General features: G+C 34.2%; 1 protein-coding gene across 5 annotated transcripts in view; it reads left to right on the forward strand.

Moving 5' to 3' along the window:
- The window catches only part of SUPT20H (SPT20 homolog, SAGA complex component), a 39,143-nt gene that overhangs the window by 13,319 nt on the left and 762 nt on the right, over nucleotides 1-25,062 (forward strand). For 2 of the 5 annotated variants that reach the window (XM_069467724.1, XM_069467723.1), the window contains exons 10-25: nucleotides 2,520-2,659; nucleotides 4,657-4,813; nucleotides 4,911-4,967; nucleotides 6,616-6,687; nucleotides 7,694-7,851; nucleotides 8,978-9,004; nucleotides 9,564-9,596; nucleotides 10,701-10,818; nucleotides 11,312-11,414; nucleotides 11,565-11,723; nucleotides 13,690-13,759; nucleotides 14,255-14,409; nucleotides 16,834-16,889; nucleotides 19,070-19,189; nucleotides 23,175-23,280; nucleotides 24,811-24,914. In XM_069467724.1, coding sequence (XP_069323825.1) covers nucleotides 2,520-2,659; nucleotides 4,657-4,813; nucleotides 4,911-4,967; nucleotides 6,616-6,687; nucleotides 7,694-7,851; nucleotides 8,978-9,004; nucleotides 9,564-9,596; nucleotides 10,701-10,818; nucleotides 11,312-11,414; nucleotides 11,565-11,723; nucleotides 13,690-13,759; nucleotides 14,255-14,409; nucleotides 16,834-16,889; nucleotides 19,070-19,189; nucleotides 23,175-23,280; nucleotides 24,811-24,914 — 1,635 coding nt within the window. Of the gene's footprint in view, nucleotides 1-2,519; nucleotides 2,660-4,656; nucleotides 4,814-4,910; nucleotides 4,968-6,615; nucleotides 6,688-7,693; nucleotides 7,852-8,977; nucleotides 9,005-9,563; nucleotides 9,597-10,700; nucleotides 10,819-11,311; nucleotides 11,415-11,564; nucleotides 11,724-13,452; nucleotides 13,760-14,254; nucleotides 14,410-16,833; nucleotides 16,890-19,069; nucleotides 19,190-23,174; nucleotides 23,281-24,810; nucleotides 24,915-25,062 lie in introns of all 5 variants that reach the window. The other 3 variants (XM_069467725.1, XM_069467726.1, XM_069467722.1) reach the window with 2 other exon arrangements.

A 25,062-nucleotide genomic window follows, 5' to 3' on the forward strand; every position in this document is an offset into this window, starting at 1 on the left:
CTGAGGGTCCTAGGAATTTAACCGTATCAATGCAATCTCTTTTACATTATTAACTAAAGAAAAATAGGTGCCCTCTACAGATATTTTTAAGAAACAAAAAGAAATCAGAAGGAACAAAATCAGAACTGTAAGGTGGATACCTAATGATTTCCATTGAAACTCACAAAATTGCCCTTGTTAAATGAGAAGAATGAGCTGAAGCATTGACGTGGTGGAGAAGGACTCTCTGGTGAAGCTTTCCCAGGAGTTTTTCTGCTAAAGCTTTGGCTAACTTTCTAAAACGCTCTCATAATAAACAGATGTTACCATTCTTTGGCCCTCTGAAATGTCAACAAGAAAAATGCCTTGAGAATCCCCCAAAATTGTTGCCATGGCCTTTACTCTTGACCTGTCTGCTTTGCTTTGACTGGACCAATTCCACCTTTTGTTAGCCATTGCCTTGATGTGCTCTATCCATCTCTGGGATCATAGGAGTAAAGCTGTTTCATACCTGTTACAGTTCTTCAAAGAAATGCTTTAGTAACTTTGTCTCACTTGTTTAAAATTGCTCTGCTCTTGTCTGCAGCCGATCTGGACACAATGGTTTTCACACTCATTGAGCAGAAAGTTTACTCAACTTGAATTTTTGAGTCAGAATTGTGTAAGCTGAACCGATTGAGGTGTCTATGATATTAGCTGTTGTTTCTGCTGTTAATCATAAGTCCTGCAGTGACTTACTCCACTAAAGTCTTAAACCCCTCAAAGTTACATATGAGGGTTGGAATAAGCTTCTTCCAAACTCATGTTAATATTGATATTTTGACCTCCTCCCATGAATCACAAATGTTCTTAATGGCATCTAGAGTGGTAAATCCTTTCCAGAAGGTGTTTAGTTCACTTTGTCCAGATCCATCAGAAGAACCACTATCTATAGCAGCTATATAAAATGTATTTTTTAAATAATAAGACTTGAGAGTCAAAATTACTCCTTGATCCATGAGCTGCAGAATAGATGTTGTGTTAGCAGGCATGAAAACAACATTAATCTTTGTACATTTCTATCAGATCTTTTGGGCGACTAGGTCATTGTTAATGAGCAGTAATATTTTGAAAGGAATCTTTTTATGAGCTGTAGTTCTCAACATTGGGCCTAAAATATTCCATAAACTATGCTGTAAACAGATGTGCTGTAATCCAGGCTTTGTTCCATTTCTAGAGCATAAGCAGAGTAGATTTAGCATAATTCTTAAGGGCCCTAGGATTTTTGGAATGGTAGATGAGCATTGGCTTCAACTTAAAGTCACCAGCTGCATTAGCCCCTAAGAAGAGTCAGCTTTCCTTTGAAGCTTTTAAACCAGACATTGACTAGTTCTGAAGGTCCTAGATGGCATAGCCTTCCAATACAAGGCTATTTTATCTACACTGAAAATCTGTTGTTTAATGTAGCTATCGTCATCAGTGATATTAGCTAGATCTTCCATGTAACTTGTTGCAGTTTCTACATCAGTACTTGCTGCTTCACCTTGCACTTTTATGTTATGGAGGCAGCTTCTCTTCTCAAACCTCATGAACTAATAGCTTCCAGTTTCTCTTCTGCAACTTTCTTACCTCTATCAGCCTTCACAGAATTGAAGAGAGCTGGGGTTTTGCTCTGGATTAGGCATTGGCTTAAGGGAGTGTTGTGGCTAGTTTGATCTTTTATCCAGATCACTAAAACTTTCTCTATCAGCAATGTTTCGCTTTCTTATCATCCTTGTGTTCTCTGGAGTAGCGCTTTTAATTTCCTTCAAGAATTTTTCCTTTGCATTTACAACTTGTCTGGCTGTTTGGCCCAAGATTCCTAGTTTTTGGCCGATCTTGTCTTTTGACATGCCTTCCTCACTTAGCTTAAACATTTTAAAGTGAGAGACCTGTAACTTTTTCACTGTAACACTTAAAGGCCATCGTAGGGTTATTAATTGACCTATTTTCAATATGGTTGTGTCTCAGAGAATAGGGAGGCCGAAGGAGAGAGAGAGACAAGGGAACGGCCAGTCAGTGGAGCTATCAGAACACACACATTTGCTGATTAAGTTCACCTCCTTTATATGGGTATAGTTCATAGTGCTCCAAAATAATTATAATAGTAACATCAAAGATCACTGATCACTGTAACAGATAAAATAATAATGAAAATGTTTACGGTATTGCAAGAATTACCAAAATGTGACATGGTGACATGAAGTGAGCACATGCAGTTTGAAAAATGGCTCCAGTAGACTTTGGTCAACACAGAGTTGCCACAAACCTTCAATTTGTAAAACAGCGAAATATCTGTGAAGTGCAATAACATGAGGTATGCCTGTATTGAATTTCCATTAGAAGTATCTTTACGCTGTCAAGTTTCTGAAATTTATGTGCTAACATTGGAAATTGAAATATTATATTTTACTGTAGCCCTTAGCAGAATCCCAGGGAATATTTCTAGATTAAGTGATGTGTATGATTACATATTTGAAAATCTTAAATCTTGTGTTGACATACGCTCTTACACATTTCAGGAAGACAAACTTTTGCTTGAGAGCCAGCTGATCCTAGCTACAGCTGAACCACTGTGTCTTGATCCTTCTATAGCAGTAACTTGCACTGCAAACAGACTACTCTATAACAAGCAAAAGATGAACACTCGTCCAATGAAACGGTAATTGCCTTTGTGGAAGGGTTAACCAAAAGACATTCCTGTGACAAGTAGTTCTAAATTTTGCTGTTTATAATATCTTTTTTCCTCCAGAGTTTAAGTGCTCTGATTTTTTTTTAATTTGAAAATAGGATTTTTAATGGCCTTGTATTACATTTTTTATGTATTGTGATTTTTTAATGTTCTCTGCTCTGTACTGAAGTGATACATTTTCTGCAGTCTTTTAGAGAACTGACTTCCTCTAAGTTGTATGGTCTGTTTACCAAAAAAGTAGAGAAGCTGAGAAGAGATCAAATAAAAACAGAAAGAATAATTTCTTTAATACTTTCAGTAAAATTTTTAATTTTAGTAGTGAGTGTTAACTTCTAAGGAAACAATTTGTATTAATAATTTAATTTTGGGATTTGGGAAAATATCACAGTTTTAGAAGTCAGTTTATAACTAAATGTCTTTTATAACGTGGGGATTTGTCTTTAAATGTTTAGCTATCTCTTCTCTAATAAAATAAAAGAATACTTATTAGTTTGGACTGCAGTTATAGTTGGCTCATCATTAAGTATTCTTTAATTATTTGGGTTGCCCACTTTGGAACTTCTTCAAATTTCAAGAGACTTGAAAAACTTACCCTTTTCTAAATTTCGTAATGTGCTATATAAATAGTATATTCAGAGGAAAAGGTATACCTTTGGAAATAATGAAAGAGTCTATCTAGAATCCATCACAGTTGTGTAATGTCTTCTTTTATCTCTGTCCACATTCCTCTATTCTTGCTATCAATACCTTATACCAAGCCACCATCATCTTCATCTTGACTTCTGTAATAAACTCATAACTGGTCTTCCTGCTTCCACCTTTTCTCCTATCTATTCACTATATGAGTAAATGAGTAATCTTTTAAAAACTTCAAATCACTTCCTGCCACCCCTTGTTTAAATTCCTCTAAAAGCATAGCATTTTTCATTAAATCTAAACACATTACCATTGGTCAGCAAGGCCATTCATTGCCTTGCTCTCTGACCTCATCTAGTATGTGAACCCTGGTGCTCTAATCATACCTACCTTTTTTCTGTTTTTGAAACAAATCAAAGTTGTTCCTGCCTCAACACCTTTTGAAAATCTCTCTGCTTCAAATACTCATTCCCTGATCTTTGAAAATGGTTCCTCTCCCCACACCTCCCCCAACCCCGCATGGCGATTTTTCTCCAGTATTCATTGTGAGAACCTCTTCAAGCTCCTGGGGGTAAAACTCACAAAAATATGTGGGCTCCCAGTGTCTGGGTCTCCTTGGAGTTTTTAATCTCTCAGACTTGTCCCTGCTGAGCCTTTAGCAATTCATGTTATACCTAAGGTTCCCCTGCTTGGCACTTGTTCCTCAGTTTCTGCTCCAGCAGGCCATAATGCTCTACATTCACCTGATGATCTCTACAGATCTAGGGGCAGTGGTTTGCCCTATGACTCCATATCTTTGATGGATCTAAGAATTGTTAATTTTTCAGTTTATTCAGCATTTTACTTCTTAGAATGGAATGGCAATTTCAGACTCCTACATGCCTATATTGGATGGATACCAGAAGTTGTCTCCCCTAACCCCCACCCCAGTCTTTCCATAGCTAGTTTCTTCTTAGCATTCCTGTTTGGGCTCATGTGTGATTTCATCAGAGTTCCTTCCTTCCCTCCCTTCCCTTCCCTAATGTTGCCCTCCCTATCCCTTACTGAAATACTGTGTTCTCTTACCACTTATTGCTATCTGAAATCTTAAATTATCATATCTGTTTACCTGTGAATGTTTCTTCTCCCTCTGGACTGTCAGCTCCATGGTGATGGGAATTTTGTTTCACTTGTTCATTTTTATTTCATCAGTGTGTTTAGGACATGGCTTGGCATGTGATGTTCTATAAACATTTATGATTTAATTACATGCTCAGTGTATACTAGTTTAAATCCACATATACAAATGTCTTTGATTCACTTTGTTTAGTTCAAATTTCTTAATATTTCAGGTGTTTTAAGAGATATTCCAGGTCCTCTCTGAATCGGCAGCAGGATCTGTCTCATTGTCCACCTCCTCCTCAGCTGAGGTTACTTGATTTCTTACAAAAAAGGAAGGAAAGAAAAGCAGGTCAGCATTATGACCTCAAAATTTCTAAAGCAGGAAATGTAAGTATATATTTTTTTAAATGAAGCTTATTATTACACCAAAAAGCTTGTCTTATTTTGAATTTTTGGTGTATTTATACTGTTTTTAATTTTTCAGTGTGTAGATATGTGGAAACGGAGTCCCTGTAATTTGGCCATACCTTCCGAAGTGGATGTGAGTCAGTTCATGAAATTTTCAGATAAAGTTCCTAAGTTTTACTATTAGGTAGTTTATACCTTGAGAAAACAAAGAAACTTAAGTCTTTTAAAAACAAAATGACTTTTTTCAAAAAATCAATTTGTCATTTTTGGAAGCCGTGTATTCTTCTTTCACATTAAGTTATGTAAGAACGTAACCGTTTAATATCTTACTGTGTTTAGAGCAGGAATAGTAAAAAAAATAATGATAATACGGTATACATTACATGATATGCATGAAATGCCCTTTTTTCTTTGTGTAGTATTTCCTCATAATTTCCTAATGCTTCTTTCCTCAAACTGGTTAATTTCAAAAGTTAATAATACTGGAGCAGTGACCAAGATTAGGAACCTTGGGTGGTATTCTTTACTGATCCACAGTATGCATGAACTATAAATGTTTGATGACAGGAGAGGGATATTCTGATGAGAGGTTGTATAATTCATTTTCCTGTTTCTTTCTCCTGTGTTATTTATTATTTATGCAAGTGTTTAAAATTGTTTAGTTATTTTCATAGATTTGTTATTTCTTGTACCTTTTCCAGGCTAGCACATGCACTATTCTTACTAGCTATAACTTAAAAAAAAAAAAAAATTACGCAGAGCACTAAGCCACAAACATCAGTAGACTGTATATACCACTCAAGGTCTTTCGGTAGCTTATGTGCTGCTCCTCATAAGGTACAGCCTGAGAATAGAAGTTTACTATAAATACTGAAAGGTAGAATTTAGCTTTGGAGGGCAGGCTGGATTTCTAAAGCAATACTTCCCAAACTTTAACATACGTACAAATCACCAGGAGAGCTTGTGGAATTGTAGATTCCCGTTCTGCAAGTCTGGTCTGAGGCCGGAGATGCTGCATTTCTCACATCTCCCAGGTTACATGGTGCTGGAGTCCACAGACCACACTTTGAGTGGCAAGGCCCTAATACAAATTTCTCAGTGTACTTGAAGAACCACCTAGCATATCAGTTAAACATAGATTTCAAGCCTCACTTAAGACCTGTTAACTTAGTCATGGTATGCAGTGGGTGGGACATTAAAATCTGTATTTTTTACAGGTGCCCAGATGAGTCTAAAATACTCTGTAAGATCATGATTACCAATAAAGATGAGAACATTCGATTCATATAGGTGCTTAGGACATATGGCTGAAATCTGACTAGAGAAAGTGGAAAACATCCAAAAAATCTTATCAATTTTAATATTATATTTTCCCTAGTTTCCTTTAGTTTTGTCCCCACTGTTACATGACACTTCCTCTTCCATTAAAAACTTTGCCAAAAGGAAAAGATCTTGATTCTTGTGTCTCTGACATTCTAATTTTTCTAACAGAAGAGCTCTGAAGGACAAATGTAATAATGTCAGCTTATGGGGAAAAAAAAGGGGGGAGGTACCATTCAGAAAAGCCAACTGTGTTTATTACATTTATTTATTTAATTTAAAGTTGTTTTAACTGAGCATATCAGAAGAGTTTTAAACTTAAGCATAAGTGGTTGGTAATATTAGTAATTCAAGAATTCTTGTGCTAATAAATATATTGTGTTGTTGAGTTACTTATGTTGTTCTCTTTGGTTAGAATACTGATTCCATTTTATCTGGTGTCTCTTTATTTGATTGTTTAGGTGGAAAAATATGCTAAAGTAGAAAAGTCTATCAAATCGGATGACTCACAACCAACAGTCTGGCCAGCCCATGTAAGATCATTGCCTGTATTTCTAATGATGCTGTTTCTAATCTGGGATTTGAATTCATTGTTAAACAGAAAGTGCAATTGCCATAGTTTGGGACCTTTTTTAAAAAGGATTTTCTGAGGATTCAGTGAATTACAAGAAGGAACAACTTTTTTTTTCTTAACAAAAGTATGGTTTCTGTTTTAAAGAGCGATTTTAATGCAGAACAGCATTTCTTTTTGTTTGCATATTGATGGTTCTGATTTGTTTTCTGTTTCAAATTAGTAAATTCTTCTAAGGATGTCTCTTAACAGAGATGTTCTGTATAAGTTTCCCTAATTATGATAGTAACTTCTTAAAGGGAGAAATAGTCATAATATGTTAAATTAGGTGAACCCCAAGAGTGAAATGATGAGAGAGGTTTTTTATGTATGATAGCAAAAGCAGACAAATAGAAACATCTGCTTTTGAAAATTTTATCCTCTTAATATTATTTAATATTTGCAGTTCATATTTCCCTGCTGAGCATGAAGGAGTGGGGTATCATGAGAGTCAGGGGCATCATGACTGCTGGCTCCTTGTGTGACCCTAGTGAAGTCACTTAACCTTTCTGCTCAGTTCCCTCACCTCTAACATGGAAATAATAACAGTACAGAGCATCACAATGTGGTGAAGATTACGAGGCAGTATTTGTAGAGTGCCGAGAACAATGTTCAATAAATGTTTACTGTTAGGATTTCCAACACATATATTAATATGTATAATATATTTAATGAGATATTAATATTACATATGTTTATACTTGATGGTATGTGTTAATGCTTTATTAGATGTATGTTTAGTGTGTATACATTTAAAAAAACTATTATCCTGTGCTTTATTCTTTCAGGCAGTCGTAAACATCTTTATAGCCGAGGGCCGTGTCTTTGTACTGTCAGATATAAGTTTGTCATTTATTCCCAATTTTTACTAATGGTGATTGCTTGCTTACTTGAGAAGGTATTTATTTGGGATGCTCTGTCTTTTTCAGGATGTAAAAGATGATTATGTATTTGAATGTGAAGCTGGCAGTCAATATCAGAAAACAAAGCTGACTATCTTGCAGTCACTTGGTGATCCACTTTACTATGGTAAAATACAACCATGTAAAGCAGATGAAGAAAGTGACAGCCAGATGTCTCCATCACAGTGAGTTCTGTTAAGTACTTCTAACTGAAAAAATCAGACAGCCAGAATTTATCTAGCAACTTATGATGAACCATTAATGAATAAAAATTTCCCTTTGGGAATTCATTTGTTAGTTTAAACGTGCCAATTAGATTTGGCAGTGTACCTATGTAAGCTTAAATCATATACCATGTTGTCCAAGAGTTATTTAAAATATTTCTTTTTAAAAAAAAAAAACCCATATAGTAGAATTATTTTTGTTCTTGCTTTGAAGAATAGTCCTGTGATACCCTTGTTGGTATATTTATGGCACTTACGACTTTAACCTTTCTGTAAGCATGAAGTATTTGGGCAATTATGTTTAAATGGGAAGCAAGTTTGCTATAAATGTTAAGAGATCATTGGTATTTCACCACTATGTGTAAGGAGACAGACTCCATGCGTAATATAGTTTATTGGCCCTAGAAATATATATAGTTGATCTTCCAAAAATATGAATTATATGTATTTAGTACAGGATATCAGTATTTTGTTTTTATTATTAGCTTTATTATTAGTTTTGTTTTCTAATCAACTTGATGCTTTTTTGAAAAGAAGGGGGGAAAAGGAGCTCAGCAGAAAAGGGCAGGAATCCAGTTTACATTAAATTGTTTGTTAAGGCTTTACTTACACAAAATACTAATTGAAACTGTAGGAGAAACTCAGACTTAAAGAGTAACCTCACCCATCCCTAGGTAAAAGTCAATGAGAGGAACTAGTAGCAGTCAGGGAATCTTTAGCTAATTTTTGCACATTACCAGTTTTTATTTTTGTATACAAAGATCAGGTATTTTGATTACTTATATTTTAAAAAATCTTTCACTTAAAGACATACATTGGTCATTTTAAATTTACTAACTTTTCTAGAATGCAAGGATAATATAGGTTCTCTCATGAAAAAAAATTAGTCGAAAAAGCAAGCTGATTAACTTGACAAGAAGCAAATTGAAATGTTTGCCTTTATATCAGAGTCACTGCAAAAATGCTACATTTATTATCTTCCAGTCATTCTTCCCTATTTATAAAATACTTTATTTAAAAACTCTGAAGTTAAAGTTTGAGCTGCATTAACCAAGTTTTTTTTTTTTTTTTACATTTTATATTTCAGCTGCTCCACAGATGATCATTCAAATTGGTAATTAAAAAATAAACAAACTCACTATTTTAATCTGTTAGGAAATCATATAAATGTCAAACTCTTTAAAAAGACTTGGTAGAGATATTTTATTTGAATTGGTGATAAACTATCTTCCTTGTCTAAAATATATTCTAAGGTCCTGTTATGTGGACATACATAATAACTTCTAAAATCAAAGGTTAAATAAAGTGAGAGGAAGGCCAAGGCCTTGTACATGGTAGTTCAGTGATTTTGCTGTAGGGCCAACACTTGTAAGGGTATATAGTATATAGCACTTTGTAACTTTCAGCCCAGATTTATATTCTATTATAAATAAATTTTGGCCAAAATAAATCTCCCTTAAGTTACTTATGTCATAATGCATGCAAAACTTGGTCATCGCTTCATAAATTTAAATGTATTTTTAAATTTTTTTTACATAATATCTTGGTAGATTTAATATCAATTTATCAAATTACTGTGACTAAAATATGGAGGACTTCAAAAGTAATTACAGGGCTTCTTAAGACAACTCTTACCTAATATTTGTCTCCTTCTTTTTTTTTAAACATTTTAGGTTTATTATTGGATCAAAGACTGATGCTGAGAGGTAAAAATATTTGCATCTTTATTTTTGGTCATAAAGGATATGAAAAACTTTTCACCCCTGTAAGATAGAGAGTACTCCATTAAGAGTCAAAAACTTTGATTTTAGTTTTGCCATTAACTGGTTAAATATACAACATTTAATATTTATGGGTCTCAGCTGTAAAATTGGACTCTTTAGGGTTCTTTCCAACTTTAAAAACCTATTGATTCTGGGGAAATGTTTGAAAGGGTATGATAACCAAACTATTAAGAATGGTTGTTTTCATAAAATGAGATTTGGGGGACTAACGCATTTTTCCTATGTTCTTAATAACTTAGGATATTTTTGGGGCCGGGCGCGATGGCTCACGCCTGTAATCCTAGCATTCTGGGAGGCCGAGGTGGGCGGATCGTTTGAGCTCAGGAGTTCGAGACCAGCCTGAGCAAGAGTGAGACCCCATCTCTACTAAAAATAGAAAGAAATTATATGGACAGCTAAAAATATATATAGGAAAAATTAGCCGGGCATGGTGGTGCATGCCTGTAGTCCCAACTACTCGAGAGGCTGAGACAGGAGGATCCCTTGAGCTCAGGAGTTTGAGGTTGCTGTGAGCTAGGCTGACACCACGGCACTCACTCTAGCCCAGGCAACAAAGTGAGACTCTGTCTCAAAAAAAAAAAAAAAAAGGGATATTTTTTCATAGACTCAAGAAAACAAAATAATAATGCTTAAAATACAGTTTTATTTTAAATATAAAAACTTAGACATATCTACTGTAGCTAAGGAAGATGATTTCTCGGTAATACATTACTCAGAATCTAAGAGAAAGGCAATATGTTTTTTGGCTGCTTATTGGTTAAATAATCCCTGAAATTTCTGTATTAGAAATAAGATATTGAAAGTATATCTTTAGGCTGTTATCTAGTAAAATGTTTGAAACATTAGCTTGTCATTGAAAAAGTTAGAAAAATGTGTGTTAAACATAAAGATAAATTGCCTAATTTAAATTTTTATGTTAATTTTGATGGAACATTTTTTTCTCATTAAGTCATTATTTCCTATATAATAAATTTGTGTTTAAAACAGGGTTAGCTAATCTTTACCTGTTTTCCGTTACTATTTCAGGGTAGTTAATCAGTACCAGGAATTGGTCCAGAATGAAGCCAAATGTCCAGTCAAGATGTCACATAGCTCCAGTGGCTCAGCTAGTCTGAGTCAACTTTCTCCAGGGAAAGAAACAGAAGTGTGTTTATTATTGTTACTTTTTTGTGTCTAATTGTTTCTCAAGGAATCTGAGAAATGTTAAGGATCATTTTTTGAGAGGTGGGGGTATTGTTTATTTTTAACTTTTTTTTATTATTTAAGTTTTTGTAATAGAAATTTTTTAATGTCCACTAAGGTAGAGAGAAGAGTATAATGAACACCCATGTTCTAGTCATCTGGTTTCAATAGTTGTTATTTTCCTGGAAAAGATAGGCGTAGAAGGATGGGAACTTTGCATCCATCTTACTCTGCCCTTCTCTCTCAAATTCTTTCTCCCCGCCCCAATACTCAGAATCTTCTCATTCCTTGTATTTACTATAATATATTTCGTGGGTCTCATGTGAAATTATGTTTCTCTGTAATAATATTCAATCTATAACCACTAAGAGTATTTTGCAGTTATAAATTGTGTATTTTCATCTGGGAAATAACAGTGGTATTTAATAAGTATACTTAATGTCACTGTCTTTTAGCAGCCTGAGAGCGTGTCAGTTCAGTCTTCAGTGTTGGGGAAGGGAGTAAAACATCGACCCCCACCCATCAAACTTCCCTCAAGCTCAGGAAATAGTTCCTCAGGTATTACATTTCTTAGTTTTTTACAGTCTAGAGTAAGAGATATTATTACACAATAGTAATCTCTTTTTAAAACTTTTCCCCTATTTTCATTTCTTCAGTTCATAGACTTTTGAATAATAACCTAGAAAATAACTTACGTTCTTCTTCTAGGTAACTATTTTACACCACAACAGGCAAGCAGCTTTCTTAAATCTCCGACTCCTCCTCCTTCTTCCAAGCCACCAAGTCTTTCTCGGAAGTCATCTGTGGATCTCAATCAAGTTAGCATGCTTTCTCCAGCTGCCCTGTCACCTGCCAGCTCATCACAAAGTGAGTCATAACTTAAATTCTTCATTAAGTCTTCATAAGCTTTTGCATTAGTGTTTCTTAAGACAGCTTTTTTCGACCTGTGACTTAGTGAAATCTGAATGTACTGTGTACCCAAAATGTGTAAGTTGCGAGAAGCTTCAGGCAGAGCTCTTGTTGATTGTATGTATTATGTCTTTATTGTAATTGTACTTGTTTTTCTGTATCTATGTATGCACTCTGTGTATACCTTTCTTATAGACTTGGAACCTACACATCTCCTTAAAACAATACTCTGGTAGTTACATGTGGCAGTAAGATTTCAAAATATTTTTTTATCCCAGTGTACCCTAGGATCATTTTACATTTTATGTAAACTATGTGGCTGATATGAAAAAAATGTCATAAGAGTTGTTGCTGCAGGTCCTATCTTTGTATATGTAAGAAGCCAACTAGTTCCAAGGTGATGGTACAATAAACTGAAAACCAGTATTTCAAAAACACTCCTACACTCTTTTATAAATTGTTGTCAGTTACTAAATGTGATGATAATCATAAAGCATTATTTTGAAGATATTAAAATGTAATTTTTACTACTGAATACTTTTTAAAAAAAAAACATCAAGAAGAGTTATACAAGAATGCTAGCATTAGTTGGGGAGAATTTCTTCAAATTAGTAAATATCTGAATATTTTAGGTACCAATGTGGGGGAAAAAAGCATTCCAGTTTTTTAGATTTTTTGTAGATAACTAATGTGTGCTGAAAGTTTTAGTACACTGCACAGTGATAGGGTGGTCTTCGCATTAGATATAAACATCTTCATCTTGATAGCTCAAAAGGTGTAATTTTTCTGCCTTCTTGTTTTGCACAAAGAAAAATATATAAATTTTCTGAAAGTCTTATTCACACTTCTTATGTTGTGGGTATGGATTATGGTAATCTACTGCACACAGTTGTTACTTTAAGTAAGGGTTGAGTGACAGCTTCTGGACATTCACATTTCTTTCCTTTCTTTCTGCAGGACATGAAAGCTAAAAAAGAAAACACCTCAAGAGCTTTTGGTTTTACTTTTTTGGTTTTTGTTTTTTTGTTTTTGTTTTTTTTAAAAAATTGATAAACTGTGCATACTTCATTCACAACAGATTTTCTATACATTCTACATTTAAACAGAAGTACACAGTTACTGTTAAAGATGCAGTATTATCTATCAACTATTTGCTTTATTACTGTTTTTTGTAAATTGTTTGTCAGGATAAACTTTGATGTGTTAGGAATTAAACATGTATATTTAGGTGCCAAATAAGATTGTTAACCACATGTAATTTATTAAATATGTTCATAGTTTATCTCAGACTGTTACACTAAATAAGCAATATTTTTAAATGAAGTCTTGAATTAGTAAAATCGTAAATAACAAATTACTTTGAATTACTTTTGAACTTTTAGGCTAAAGGCAGCATGTAGGAAACCAACTTTTAAATGGGTATTGTGGTAGAATACAAATGTATAATTTTACTGTTACGGTAATAGCATCTCTAATGGGATTTTTAGGTGATATACTGCATCCTTAATTGTAATTGAGTGTAGCAACACTCATGTATCATGTGTAGAAATTAACACTTGCAGTTAACTGCTTATAAAAAAAAAACTGGAACAAACTGTCAGTGCTAAGTAAGATTCCATTAACCTTATTTTAAAAAGGACTGGCCATTTATAACAAACTAGCAATTTTTATTTTTCTCAATGAGCAGGATCTGGAACTCCTAAGCCATCTACTCCTACACCAACCCCTTCATCGACCCCACACCCTCCTGATGCTCAGAGCTCAACTCCTAGTACCCCTTCAGCCACCCCTACTCCCCAAGATTCAGGCTTCACCCCTCAGCCCACTTTGTTAACTCAGTTTGCTCAGCAGCAAAGGTCTCTGAGCCAGGCAATGCCTGTAACAACCATTCCTCTTTCCACCATGGTAACATCTATAACTACAGGAACTACGGCCACCCAGGTCATGGCAAACTCTACTGGACTTAACTTCATCAATGTAGTGGGCTCTGTTTGGTAAGTTTGCATTGATGTCCTGTTTTTTGGGTTTTTTTTTAAGATAGTCTCACCAGTCTAAATAAATTCTTATTTAAAATTAAGAACAAATTGCATATTATACAAACTGAAAGAGAATAGTTTAGATGTGGACAGAAGCTGCCTGACATGTATGTTTTAGTTTTATGTAACACATCTATTAAGTGCACTGAGATGATACTTCATATTGACGGCAGCTTGGATTTTTCTGTTTACCCTTTGTGTTATCTTTTAGTTCTTGGTTAACACTTTACTTTCCCAAATTACATTTTAAACCTTGATAAATACTCAGTACTTCATTTTAGCCAACCTTGCTGTCACTTTTTGTCATTAAAATGAAACTGAGCCTAGAAATTGATATTTAAGGCAGAAATAACTAATTGTGTTTGTTCAGTAGTTTGTTTTTAATCCAAGGATTGTGTTACTGATTTTTCCTTTTACGGTAGAAGTTTAATGTTTTGTTTTATTCTCCTGCAGTGGGGCCCAGGCTTTGATGAGTGGTTCAAACCCCATGCTGGGCTGTAACACTGGTGCCGTAACTCCTGCAGGAATAAACCTGAGTGGACTTCTACCCTCAGGAGGTCTGCTACCAAATGCATTGCCCAGTGCGATGCAGGCAGCTTCTCAAGCAGGTCAGAATGTTGGAATAATAACCTCTAAAAAATTAAAGTACTTGCTAAAATAAAAATGTTATTTTAAGGGTATTACTAAAGGCATTTAATGTCATTATGCATGAAGTATTATATCCCAGGTATTTAATTTCAAAAGCCTTTAAAATTCTGATATTTGAATCAAAAACCATCTAGCTAGCCGTCAGCTTCTATGAAGAAACTTGGTAAGCCTGTGAGTCTGTGCAAATTATCTTTTGCTTTCCAAATATTGTAGTAAAATTAATTTTGGTAGCCTTATTGTTGCCAGTATAGTCATGTTCCAAGGAAAATGTATTTTTAAAATGTCCATCATGCAGGAGAGGCAACACAGCATGGCAGTTAAAAGCCTAGATTCTAGACCCGGATTGAGTCAGTTTGAATCCCAGTTGTGCAACTCACTATTTGTGTAATCTTAGGAAAGTTCCCTTTGTTTTCATTTTCTCATAAATAAAATGGGGATAGCGATAATAACTGATAGTTATAAGAATTAAATGAATAAATGCATTATTATTACAAAATAGTTATAACTTTTGCCATTTTTTTATACTCTTTAATAAAAAGAATACATTGTAATATCTTGAAACAATTTCTTACTGAAGAAAAATTTAACAGGAAAAACAACATAATAAGAAAAAATTATCAAAAACTTTTCTGTGGGCTGCAGGCAGTGGTTCATGCCTATAATCCCAGGATTTTGGGAGGCTGAAGTGGAAGGATCTCTAGAGGCCAGGAATTCGAGACCAGCCTAGGCAACATAGTGAGGCCCTGTCTCTACAAAATATGAAAACATAAAAATTAGCTGGGCATAGTGGTGTGCACTTGTAGTCCTGGCTACTCGGGAGGCTGAGGTAGAAGGATCACTTGAGCCCAGGAGTTCAGAGGCTGCAGTGAGCTGTGATCGCACCATTGCACTTCAGCCTAGGTGACAGAGTGAGGCCCTCGCTTCAAACAAACAAAAAAACTTTCTATGAATTATAAGAAAGAGAACCCAAAGAATATTATAATGAAACATGTTAACATGTTATGATTTCCTACTGCTAGCTAATGTTCTTATTTTAATAAGCATAAATGTTAAATGTAGTGTGTTGGCAAAAGCCCTGGAAATAGAACCAAATCTGGAATTTAGGGTATTTACATTTATATGTAACCCTACCATTTGCATCAGTTACACATGGTTTCAGTTGTAAACTGTGGGGCCTTAGAGAAATCACTTAATTTTTCTCCCTTAACTTCACTTTCATTTACTCTAAAATGGAAGTAGAAATATCTTCATTTGGCACTTAAGAGAAATAAATGAAGTATAAAAGTGCCTTTGTTAAGCTAGAAAGCATCATACAGATGTCATCTATTAATACTTTGAAAGGGAGTTGAACCATTTTTTATAAGAATTTTTCCTGAGAGGAATATCAATTTCATCATATTTCAGTCTGATTATATTTTTCAGTTTTTTAAACAAGGCTTCAGTAGTATCACATGTGAATTTCTTGTCTCACATCTTTTTCTTTTAATAAAATTATCTGATAGAGAGGACTAGATACATATTTTGTTAATGAGCAAAATATACTTTAAGACCAGGGTCACCTGGCAGGGGTGGGGAACCTGCAAGCCTCAAGGCCACATGTGACCCTCCAGAGCCCTAAATGTGGCCCCTCATCCAAATCCAAGTTTCACAAAACAAATGCCTTTATTAAAAGGATGTATTCTATACAATTTGGATTCAATCAAAAGGCTGCACTCAAGGATCCACAAAGCCACATGTGGCCCCAAGGCCTCGGGTCCCCCCCACCCACCATGTGGCCCAAAAAGCCTACATTCTGAGGCTTTACTGAAAAAGTTTTACAATATGCGCTTTGTGTTACATCACAGATTTTTAAGAATAAGGTCAGAATTAACAGAGCACACTGTTTCCTAACTTTGGGTTTTGATCCTTACACATAAAATTCAGTATTCTTTGGCATTCTGAATATTGGCATTTGCAGTTAAAAAAAAAGCATAGAACACACTGTTTCTTAGAGGTATTATAGTATACGATGTAGTACTGAGAAATGTAAATAGATGCCAGTACCCGAAATGTATTTGCACAACAGTGAATTTTATTATATTCATGGTGTCCTAATAATTCTAACTTACTCTTTGTTCAGCCAGCCGTCAGAATAGTGAAAAGAAGTCTCCGTTTCTGAGATATAGAATATAATGTACATCTGGTGCTCCACCTTTTTGAGTAAAATCTCAGTATTGATAAATATTGAAAAAAATGGTCTGTTGTTTGTAAGATACTTTAAAAGTATGGAAAATAAGCATATCTGTGCAGAGAATACATAAAATGTACTTAAATATGCTAAGTATAAGTTATTTTCATGCGTAATGAGTTTCCATTCTGTTATAACCATGAGTTTTATTTAACAGGTGTTCCATTTGGTTTAAAAAATACTTCAAGTCTCAGACCCTTAAATCTACTCCAGGTAAACCTGAAACACTGCTTTTGATTAAGTTTTTATACTTTTTTTTTTTTTTTCTAAAAAATGTATATCTGTATATATCAGCATTTGAAATTTTGAGTTATGTTCCGAATCTTCTAAGGGGATGGTTACTGTTGCTACTTTTGTGTGGCCAGGTGGATATGGAGGAAGAATCAGCATTTTATATACCACACTTTCATTGGCTTTAGCAGCCCTGCCTAATCAACTAGCTGTTCCATTGGGGAGAATTGACACCTTCCAAGAAGGATACTTGCCTACAATAGTAATAGTGGATATACCTATAAAATAATTGCTCTGCCAACAGATAATTTTATATAAACACTATTACTTGCAGTCAATTTTGTGCTTGAATGGAGATTTTAAAAATAAGTATGTATTCTTTTCCTGAGGAGAGTATGATTTCTTAACATAGTGGCAGGCACCTAATTATCATTTAGTAAATGCTTGTTGGATTATAGTATGTATCTAATGATGAGGCTTTGCTTTTCTTATATATGTTATCAGTGTCAACATATTTGTAGAGGTAGAAGATGGAGATTTTATAACACATAAATTTGCCATATTCTGGGTTATGTGCTAAGTCCTTTAAAGAAAGAATAAGGTATATTAAGCTAGTTGTTTGGAAAATGGATGGAATTATATAGAGAACTTAAAGATAGACATGATGTAAAGATCTGAAGATATGAAATGGTATAACTATGGATTGTTGGGAACAAACAGATCAACCTGGTATTCAGGAATAACAATTGAGAAATTCATTACAGCTAACACTTAAAACTTATTTCTTATATAAGATGAAAATAAGTATCAGTATCCATAGACTGTAATTGCAGAACAGTATACTTGTAATATAGGCAAGACCACAGATCCCATTGGTTTATTTAGCCTATTTTCTTGCATATTACTGTTGGAATTTCTCTCAAGGATCAGTCTTAGCACTGATAATAAGGGATAAGGACAAGGCCACCTTATGAATTTATTATATTTTTCTACATTTACCATCCACTGATTGAAGAAGGCACAACTGATCTGTACTCTGTCCAAATTTACCTAACAGTAAGCTGTGCAGAATGTAGATATTTTGACCCAAAGATGCCTATACAGATCTAAGCTGTATAGCTGGTATTTTCTTGGACATTCTCCTAAGAGCCTCAAAGTACTTCTAACTTAAGCTATTAGTTTTCTGGTTCATTTGGAAAGGATTGTTTTAATTATTAACCTGAAGTTTCTGGATGCTTCTTAAACATGTTTTTTCTTTAATTTGTTTCAATTTAGATTCAGACTGACAGAACAGATTATGGTCTCCAAACTAAATATGACATCTAATGTTCCTTTTCAGCTTCAGAATTCCTCACTATGTTATATAGAAATTCATGCATTTCTAGATTTTTAGCAGAGTTAGAATAAAGTTTGGAGGGTAGGTTTTTTTTTTTTTTTTTTTTTGAGACAGAGTCTCGCTCTGTTGCCCAGGCTAGAGTGCCATGGCGTCAGCCTACCTCACAGCAACCTCAAACTCCTGGGCTTGAGCAATCCTTCTGCCTCAGCCTCCCAAGTAGCTGGGAATACAGGCATGTGCTGCTATATACCCAACTAATTTTTTCTATATATTTTTAGTTGTCCAGCTAGTTTCTTCCTATTTTTAGTAGAGATGGGGTCTCACTCTTGCTCAGGCTGGTCTCGAACTCCTGAGCTCAAAGGATCCGCCCACCTCGGCCTCCCAAAGTGCTAGGATTACAGGTGTGAGCCACCGCGCCCTACCTAGGTTTTCTTAATATACATTTCTGATTCCCAAGTTTGTTTTTACTTTCTAATGTATTTAGTGCTCTTTTGTAGTGATATATAAGAAGAGTGAAATAAAAAATAGTATGTAAATCTGGATAGCTATTCAACTATTGAAGCAGAAAGATTTTTTTGAGAGTATTAACATTTGGGAGCCCAAACTAATAGCACTTAAAAATTGTTTCTAAATAGATATTTTTTAAAGGGCAGGCAATATGTTTTGGGTTTTGTTTACCTATTTCCTCAGTGACTAGAATAGTACTCGACACATAGTAAATGCTCCAAAACTATTTGTGGAATAAAGAAATTTAAATATTTCATGTAAAAATAATGTTGGTTAATTGGTTATAAAATTGCTTAATTCTTGTTGAAATTCTTAATAGCTTCCAGGTGGTTCACTCATTTTTAACACCCTGCAGCAGCAGCAACAACAGCTGTCTCAGTTCACACCACAACAACCTCAGCAGCCCTCAACTTCTAGTCCTCAACAGCCTGGGGAGCAGGTATGGGTTTTCTAGCCTTCCATATGCTTTTACCATAGAATTTATAACATTTTTTTGTATATCCCAAGCATATTTCAAGTGCTTTTATTTAATTTATTGTAACAAACATTTCCTATAATGTTTTTCCTTGTTAACAGTAGTAGCTCTCAGTTATTGGGTGCCTGTTTGTAATAAAACAGTCATAGTAACTAGAGGATGTCACCTGCATCTTGCATAGTAGAAGTTGATTCAGATAAATGACTCTCGCTGATAGCCACATAGTGAAGAGCAGAGCCAGGGATTCAAACCCAGGTCTTTCTGCCCTTATGGCCCGTGTGTTTTCTACAGTCATCATCTTTCTGGTCATAGGATTTTGTTGCTGTTGGAATAGAGATGTCCCTGTTATGACATCGTAGGGCAGTGGGAACACAGACAAAAACAAATACTTGTACGCTGCCAAACAGAATGAAATTGAATAAGAGCTGTAGTAAATTAAAGTAAAAGAAGGAACTACCAGTGTTTTTATCATTTTAACCATTTTTAAGCATTCAGTTCAGTAGTGTTAAGTAAATTCACATTGTTGCGCAACAGATTTCTAGAACTTCATCTTGACACTCTGTATCCAGTACATAACAATTTCCCATTTCCCCGTCTCACCTGCTGGCAGCCACCATTCTACTTTATGTTTGTATGAGTTTGACTACTCAAAATACTTCATATAAGTGAAATCATATATTTTTTTTATCCTTTCATGTTTGGCTTATTTGTCCTTTTCATTTCTTAGCATAAAGCTAAACAAGGTTCATCCATGTTGTAGCATGTGTCAGAATCTCCTTCCTTTTATTGTTTATCCATTCATGCATTGGTGGATACTTGGTTGGCTTCCATCTTTTGGCTATTATGAATAATGCTGCTGTGAGCATAGGTATACAGTTACCTCTTTCAGACCCTGTTTTTAGTTCTTTTGTATATATACCCAGAAATTGAATTGCTGAGTCATGTGGTAATTCTAGTTTTAATTTTTTAAGAAGCACCATGCTGTTTTCAATAATGGCTATACTATTTTATATCATTCCTACCAATAGTGGACAAAGGTTCTCTCCTATTTGTCCATATCCTTGCCAGCATTTTATTTTTTGGTGGTGGTGGTGGTTTGGGGCATTTTTTTTTTATAGCAGCCATCCTAATGGGTGTAAGATAATAATAATATGCATTTCCTTAATGATTAGTGATGTGGAGCATCTTTTCATATGCTTCTTGGCCATTTGTATATCATCTTTAGAGAAAAGTCTATTCAGGTCCTTTGCCCATTTTTATCAGGTTATTTTGTTATTGTTGAATTATAGTTCTTCATGTACTCTTTATATATATATATCAGATATATGATTTGCGTATATTTTCTTTCATTCATGGGTTGCCTTTTCACTCTTTTGATTGTGTCCTTTGCACAAAAAGTTTTTAATTTTGATATAGTTCATTTTATCTGTTTTTACTTTTATTCCCTGTGCTTTTGGTATCATATTGAAGATCATTGCCAAATCCAATGTCATGCAGCTCTTTCACTGTCTTCTTCTATAGTTTTTGGTCTCTTTAAATTTATTGAAAATGCTTCCTAGTATTGACTTGCTTTGTATGTTTTTGAGAAATCTGATGCCGTCTAATTATCTTGCTCTTGTAAGTTTATTTATTTAATCATTTTGCTTAGAGACCCTGAAAGTTTATCTTTAAAGTCTAATATTTTCACTTAGATATGTGTCAGAATCAATCTTTCATGTCTTTCCAGTGAATCTTTTTAATGTGTAGATTCAGGTCTTGATTTCTGGAACATTTTCTTGGATTATAATAAAGTGGAAGATTAGATTATTGGGTTGAGGTTGTTTTTTCCTAAAATAAACATTTATTGTTACACATTTCCTTCTCAATACTGCTTATATTATATCAAGTTATTTAATGGTGATGTTTAGGTCTTCTACATCCATACTGACTTTCTTTCTACATGTTCTGAAGTGTTGAAGTCTTTAACCAAAACTGGAAATTTCTGCCTGTCCTTTTGGTTCTATCAGTTTTGCTGAAGTTTGGTTTTGGTTTTTGGTTTTTGGTTTTGTTTTTTTTTTTTGAGGCTGTAATTTTAGGTGCACACACATTTAGGATTATCATGGCCTTGTTTAATTGACCCCTTATCATTAATAAATGACCTTTATTTCTAGTATTAGTATTTCTTGCTTTTTTGATATTAGTATACCTTTTTCCATCCTTGTGGTTTTAGTCTGAGTCTTTTTATTTCTTAGTGTTTGTATTTCTTATTCAAGGTGTTCAGTCATTATTACAGCTTGTTTGTGACAATTTAATTCCATTGATGGTGATGTCTTACAATCTTCTTTAGGTTTGTGGGGTGTTTTAGGGAGGAAATTTGTATCAGCTGGGATTTTTTGCATTTTAGGATTGTTTTATGATAGCTGTTATGGAGGTGACGTGCTCTGTTGTTTTCTATTGTTCATTTCATAAACTGGGTTTCAAGTTTAAGAGTGTCCCCTTATGTCAGCTCTGTGCTGTTCGGTGCAATTTCTTTCTATACCCTGGGGTCCCCTCAAGAAATATATAACTTTTAAAATGTTTGGTTTGCATTATATACTGAATTGTTATTTCAGACATTATTTTAGGTGGTATCAAAGAATGTCTTTTGCAGAGGAAAGTTTTTAATTTTGATGATGTCCAAGTTAATAGTTTCTTTCTATTTGGGATGTGCTTTAAGTGTCATGTCCAGGAACTCTTTACCTAGCCCTAGGCCCCAAAGATTTTCTCCTGTGTTTTCTTCTAACAGTTATATAGTTTCCTATTTTAAATCTTGATCCATTGTCAGTTAATTTTTGTATGAGAGTTACAGGTCCAAGTTGTTTTGTTTTGTTTTGGGGGTTTTTTGCCTATAAATATCGAATTGCTCCAACACCAGTTGTTGAAAAAGTTATTCTTCCTCAATTGAATTACCTTTGCACCTTTCAAAAGTCAGTTGGCTCTATTTGTGTGAGGCTGTTTTTGAGTTCTTTGTTGTTTCATTGATGATCTATCTAAGTGCCTTCCTCAGCCAGTAAGTACCACACTGTCGTGATCACTGTAGATTATGTAGTAAGTCTGTCTTCACCTCATTCTTTTTCAGAATTGTTGTAGCTAGTCTAGATCGTTTACTTTTCCATATAAATTTTAGAATCATCTTGTCTGTATCTACAAAACACCTGCTAGAATTTTTAAAGGAGTTAAACTTATCGATCAGTTTGCGGGAGAATTGCCATCTTTATTACATGAGTCTTCCAGTCCATGAAAAGAGTATGTCTCTATCTAAGCCAAAATTGATGTTTTACAGTTTTTGGCATATAAGTCCTGTATGTGTTGTTATATTTATACCTGAGGTGGTTTTTTTTGTTTTGTTTTGTTTTGTTTTTTGCCCTTGTGAATAGTATTATTTTTAGTTTATTTCCACGTTTGTTACTAGTATGTAGTGTTGATTTTTGTGTGTTGATCCTGTATTCTGCAATCCTACAGAACTTACTAGTTCTAGGACCTTTTTTGTAGATTCCTCAGGATTTCCTACATAGACAGTTGTGCCATTTGCAAATTAAGGACAGTTTTTTTTCTTTTACAATCTCTATGCCTTTCATTTCCTTTTCTTGACTTAACTCCACTGGCTAGAAGTTCCAGTACTATGTTTCTGTTACAAAGGATGTTTTAAGCTTTAAAAAATTGTTTTAATAAGGTTTTATAAAAGCTTTAGGAATTATTAATATAGCAAACAATAAGTACAGATTCAATTCTGAAAACTGAAGTTCTTTTTTCAAAATACCATAAATTTATTATTGCTTAAATACCTTTTAAGTTTTTCCCTTACATTATTCTTTTTATAAGACCTAGTCTAATATTGTTTTTTCTTATAGAGAAAAAAAAATTCCAATTCCTTTTCACCAACTCAAAATTGTTTTTCCTTTTTATATGTCATTGTTATTTTTTTATTCAGGGTTCTGAACAAGGTTCAACCAGTCAAGAACAGACCTTATCTGCTCAGCAAGCTGCTGTTATTAACCTTACTGGAGTAGGGAGTTTTATGCAGTCACAGGCAGCTGGTAGGTATTTTCATAACTTCATCTGCTGAATTTACTTGAAGTAGCTAATCTATTTGGGATCTCAGCACTTAAAAGTTTTCTTTTCCTTCCCTTGCAAGCAGTAATCAGGAAAAAGTAAAGTTGTATTTAATGTGTGAACTATTAAATTAACTGATGACTGTCTTGAGATTTTTTTTCATTGACAGTTGATTAATTGAAAGAGCTTTGAGTTACATATATTTATAGCAGTTGTTTTTTCCTCATGTTAAAGTTTACTGCCAAAACTTTACATAATTATCCAACTTCCTGGGAAGCTACCAAGGCTGTTTTCAATATGTGCTAGTAGTTGTCTTAGTTATCTTAATAACTTTAAAGTTTTCCTGGGTTATTGAGACTACGTTTTTCTCAATTGCATAATCTTTTGTCTGATTCTGGTAGCTTGTAGTTGTATAAATGACTTAAGTCTTAATGGTCAGTAGTATAACTTCTGTAAGCCACTTTTGTCATTTGAAAAAAATGAGATTAAACTAATTATTCACCACTTTAGCAGATTTGTGAGCCAGTTACCTTTAGTGATTATCCTGTTAATTGAAGACAATAATTCTAACTTCCTATTTAATTAAAACCAGTAAGACGTGTATAAGAAAGCTATGATGGAGTTTGAAGATTGAATGAGTGATTGTGTTCCAGTATTTTGACATTATTATCACTGTGGGATGGCTTTAGAATTCCTATACAACTTCCAGTGTCTGAATGTAGGAGTCCTTTACAATAGAATAATCAAAGTCTTTATTTTGGAAATATCTAATTCTTACAAAAAGTAGTAATTCAGAGCTGTGAATTTCCAAATGTAAATTTATAATTATATGCCTTTACCACACAAGTTATAAATTTCCTAAAATACCTATAGTGTTAGTGGAAAGAACTCTAGACTGAAAAATGATGAGAATGTTAGGAACAGATTTGCCACTGATTACTTTGAGTCGGTGTCACTTAAACCATGTAGGCTTTAAACGTCCTAATCTGTAAAATGAGTGTTGAACTGATGACTGTCCTTCTACTCAGCTCTAAAAATAATAATGCGGCCTCAGTTCACCACCTTTGTTGTTAATAGCATAGTCTGATATTCATTGCAGCATCTTTTGTTTAAAACAATTGTCTACCAGTTTTCTCATTATGATAGCTTGGATTCGCCATCCCCCTATTCCTACTTTGTTGGTTATATTTTAATAATGTACTTTTATTTTACATTTAAAAGAAAGTCTTCTAAACAAAATAGCACCAGTATCAAATTTCACTGAACTGCAAGAGAAGAGAGGAAGGGATACAGTGCCTTGGCACACCTGCACTCCCTTCCCTTTCCTTGTCCAGAAAGTTCCATCAACTAACAGGAGACTATACTAAATTTATTCTGAAATGTCTATGATTTGATACTTAAGATTAATCATACTGCTAACTTTTCTATTATTTCATTTTCTGTGTTGTCCTTTTCTAACCCTGGTAGCCTTCAAACTTTTTGACTGGCCTGCTTTCCCCTTCTCCTCTCTGTAGTGTTGTCTCAGCTTGGCTCTGCCGAGAACAGACCTGAGCAAAGCCTTCCTCAGCAGAGATTCCAGCTCTCCTCTGCCTTTCAACAGCAGCAGCAACAGATACAAGTAATCCAGCAACTTCACTCTGATTACATTTTTAAAGATACTCAGCTCCAAAAGTACCTCAGAATACCTTGCTTTAGTATTATATTACTGTCTTTTAAGACTATACAGTAATTGGTAAATAATTTAGCAAATTTTATTTAAAAGTCTG

Source organism: Eulemur rufifrons, chromosome 4 (assembly GCF_041146395.1).
Source record: "Eulemur rufifrons isolate Redbay chromosome 4, OSU_ERuf_1, whole genome shotgun sequence".
Classification (NCBI taxonomy): domain Eukaryota; kingdom Metazoa; phylum Chordata; class Mammalia; order Primates; family Lemuridae; genus Eulemur; species Eulemur rufifrons.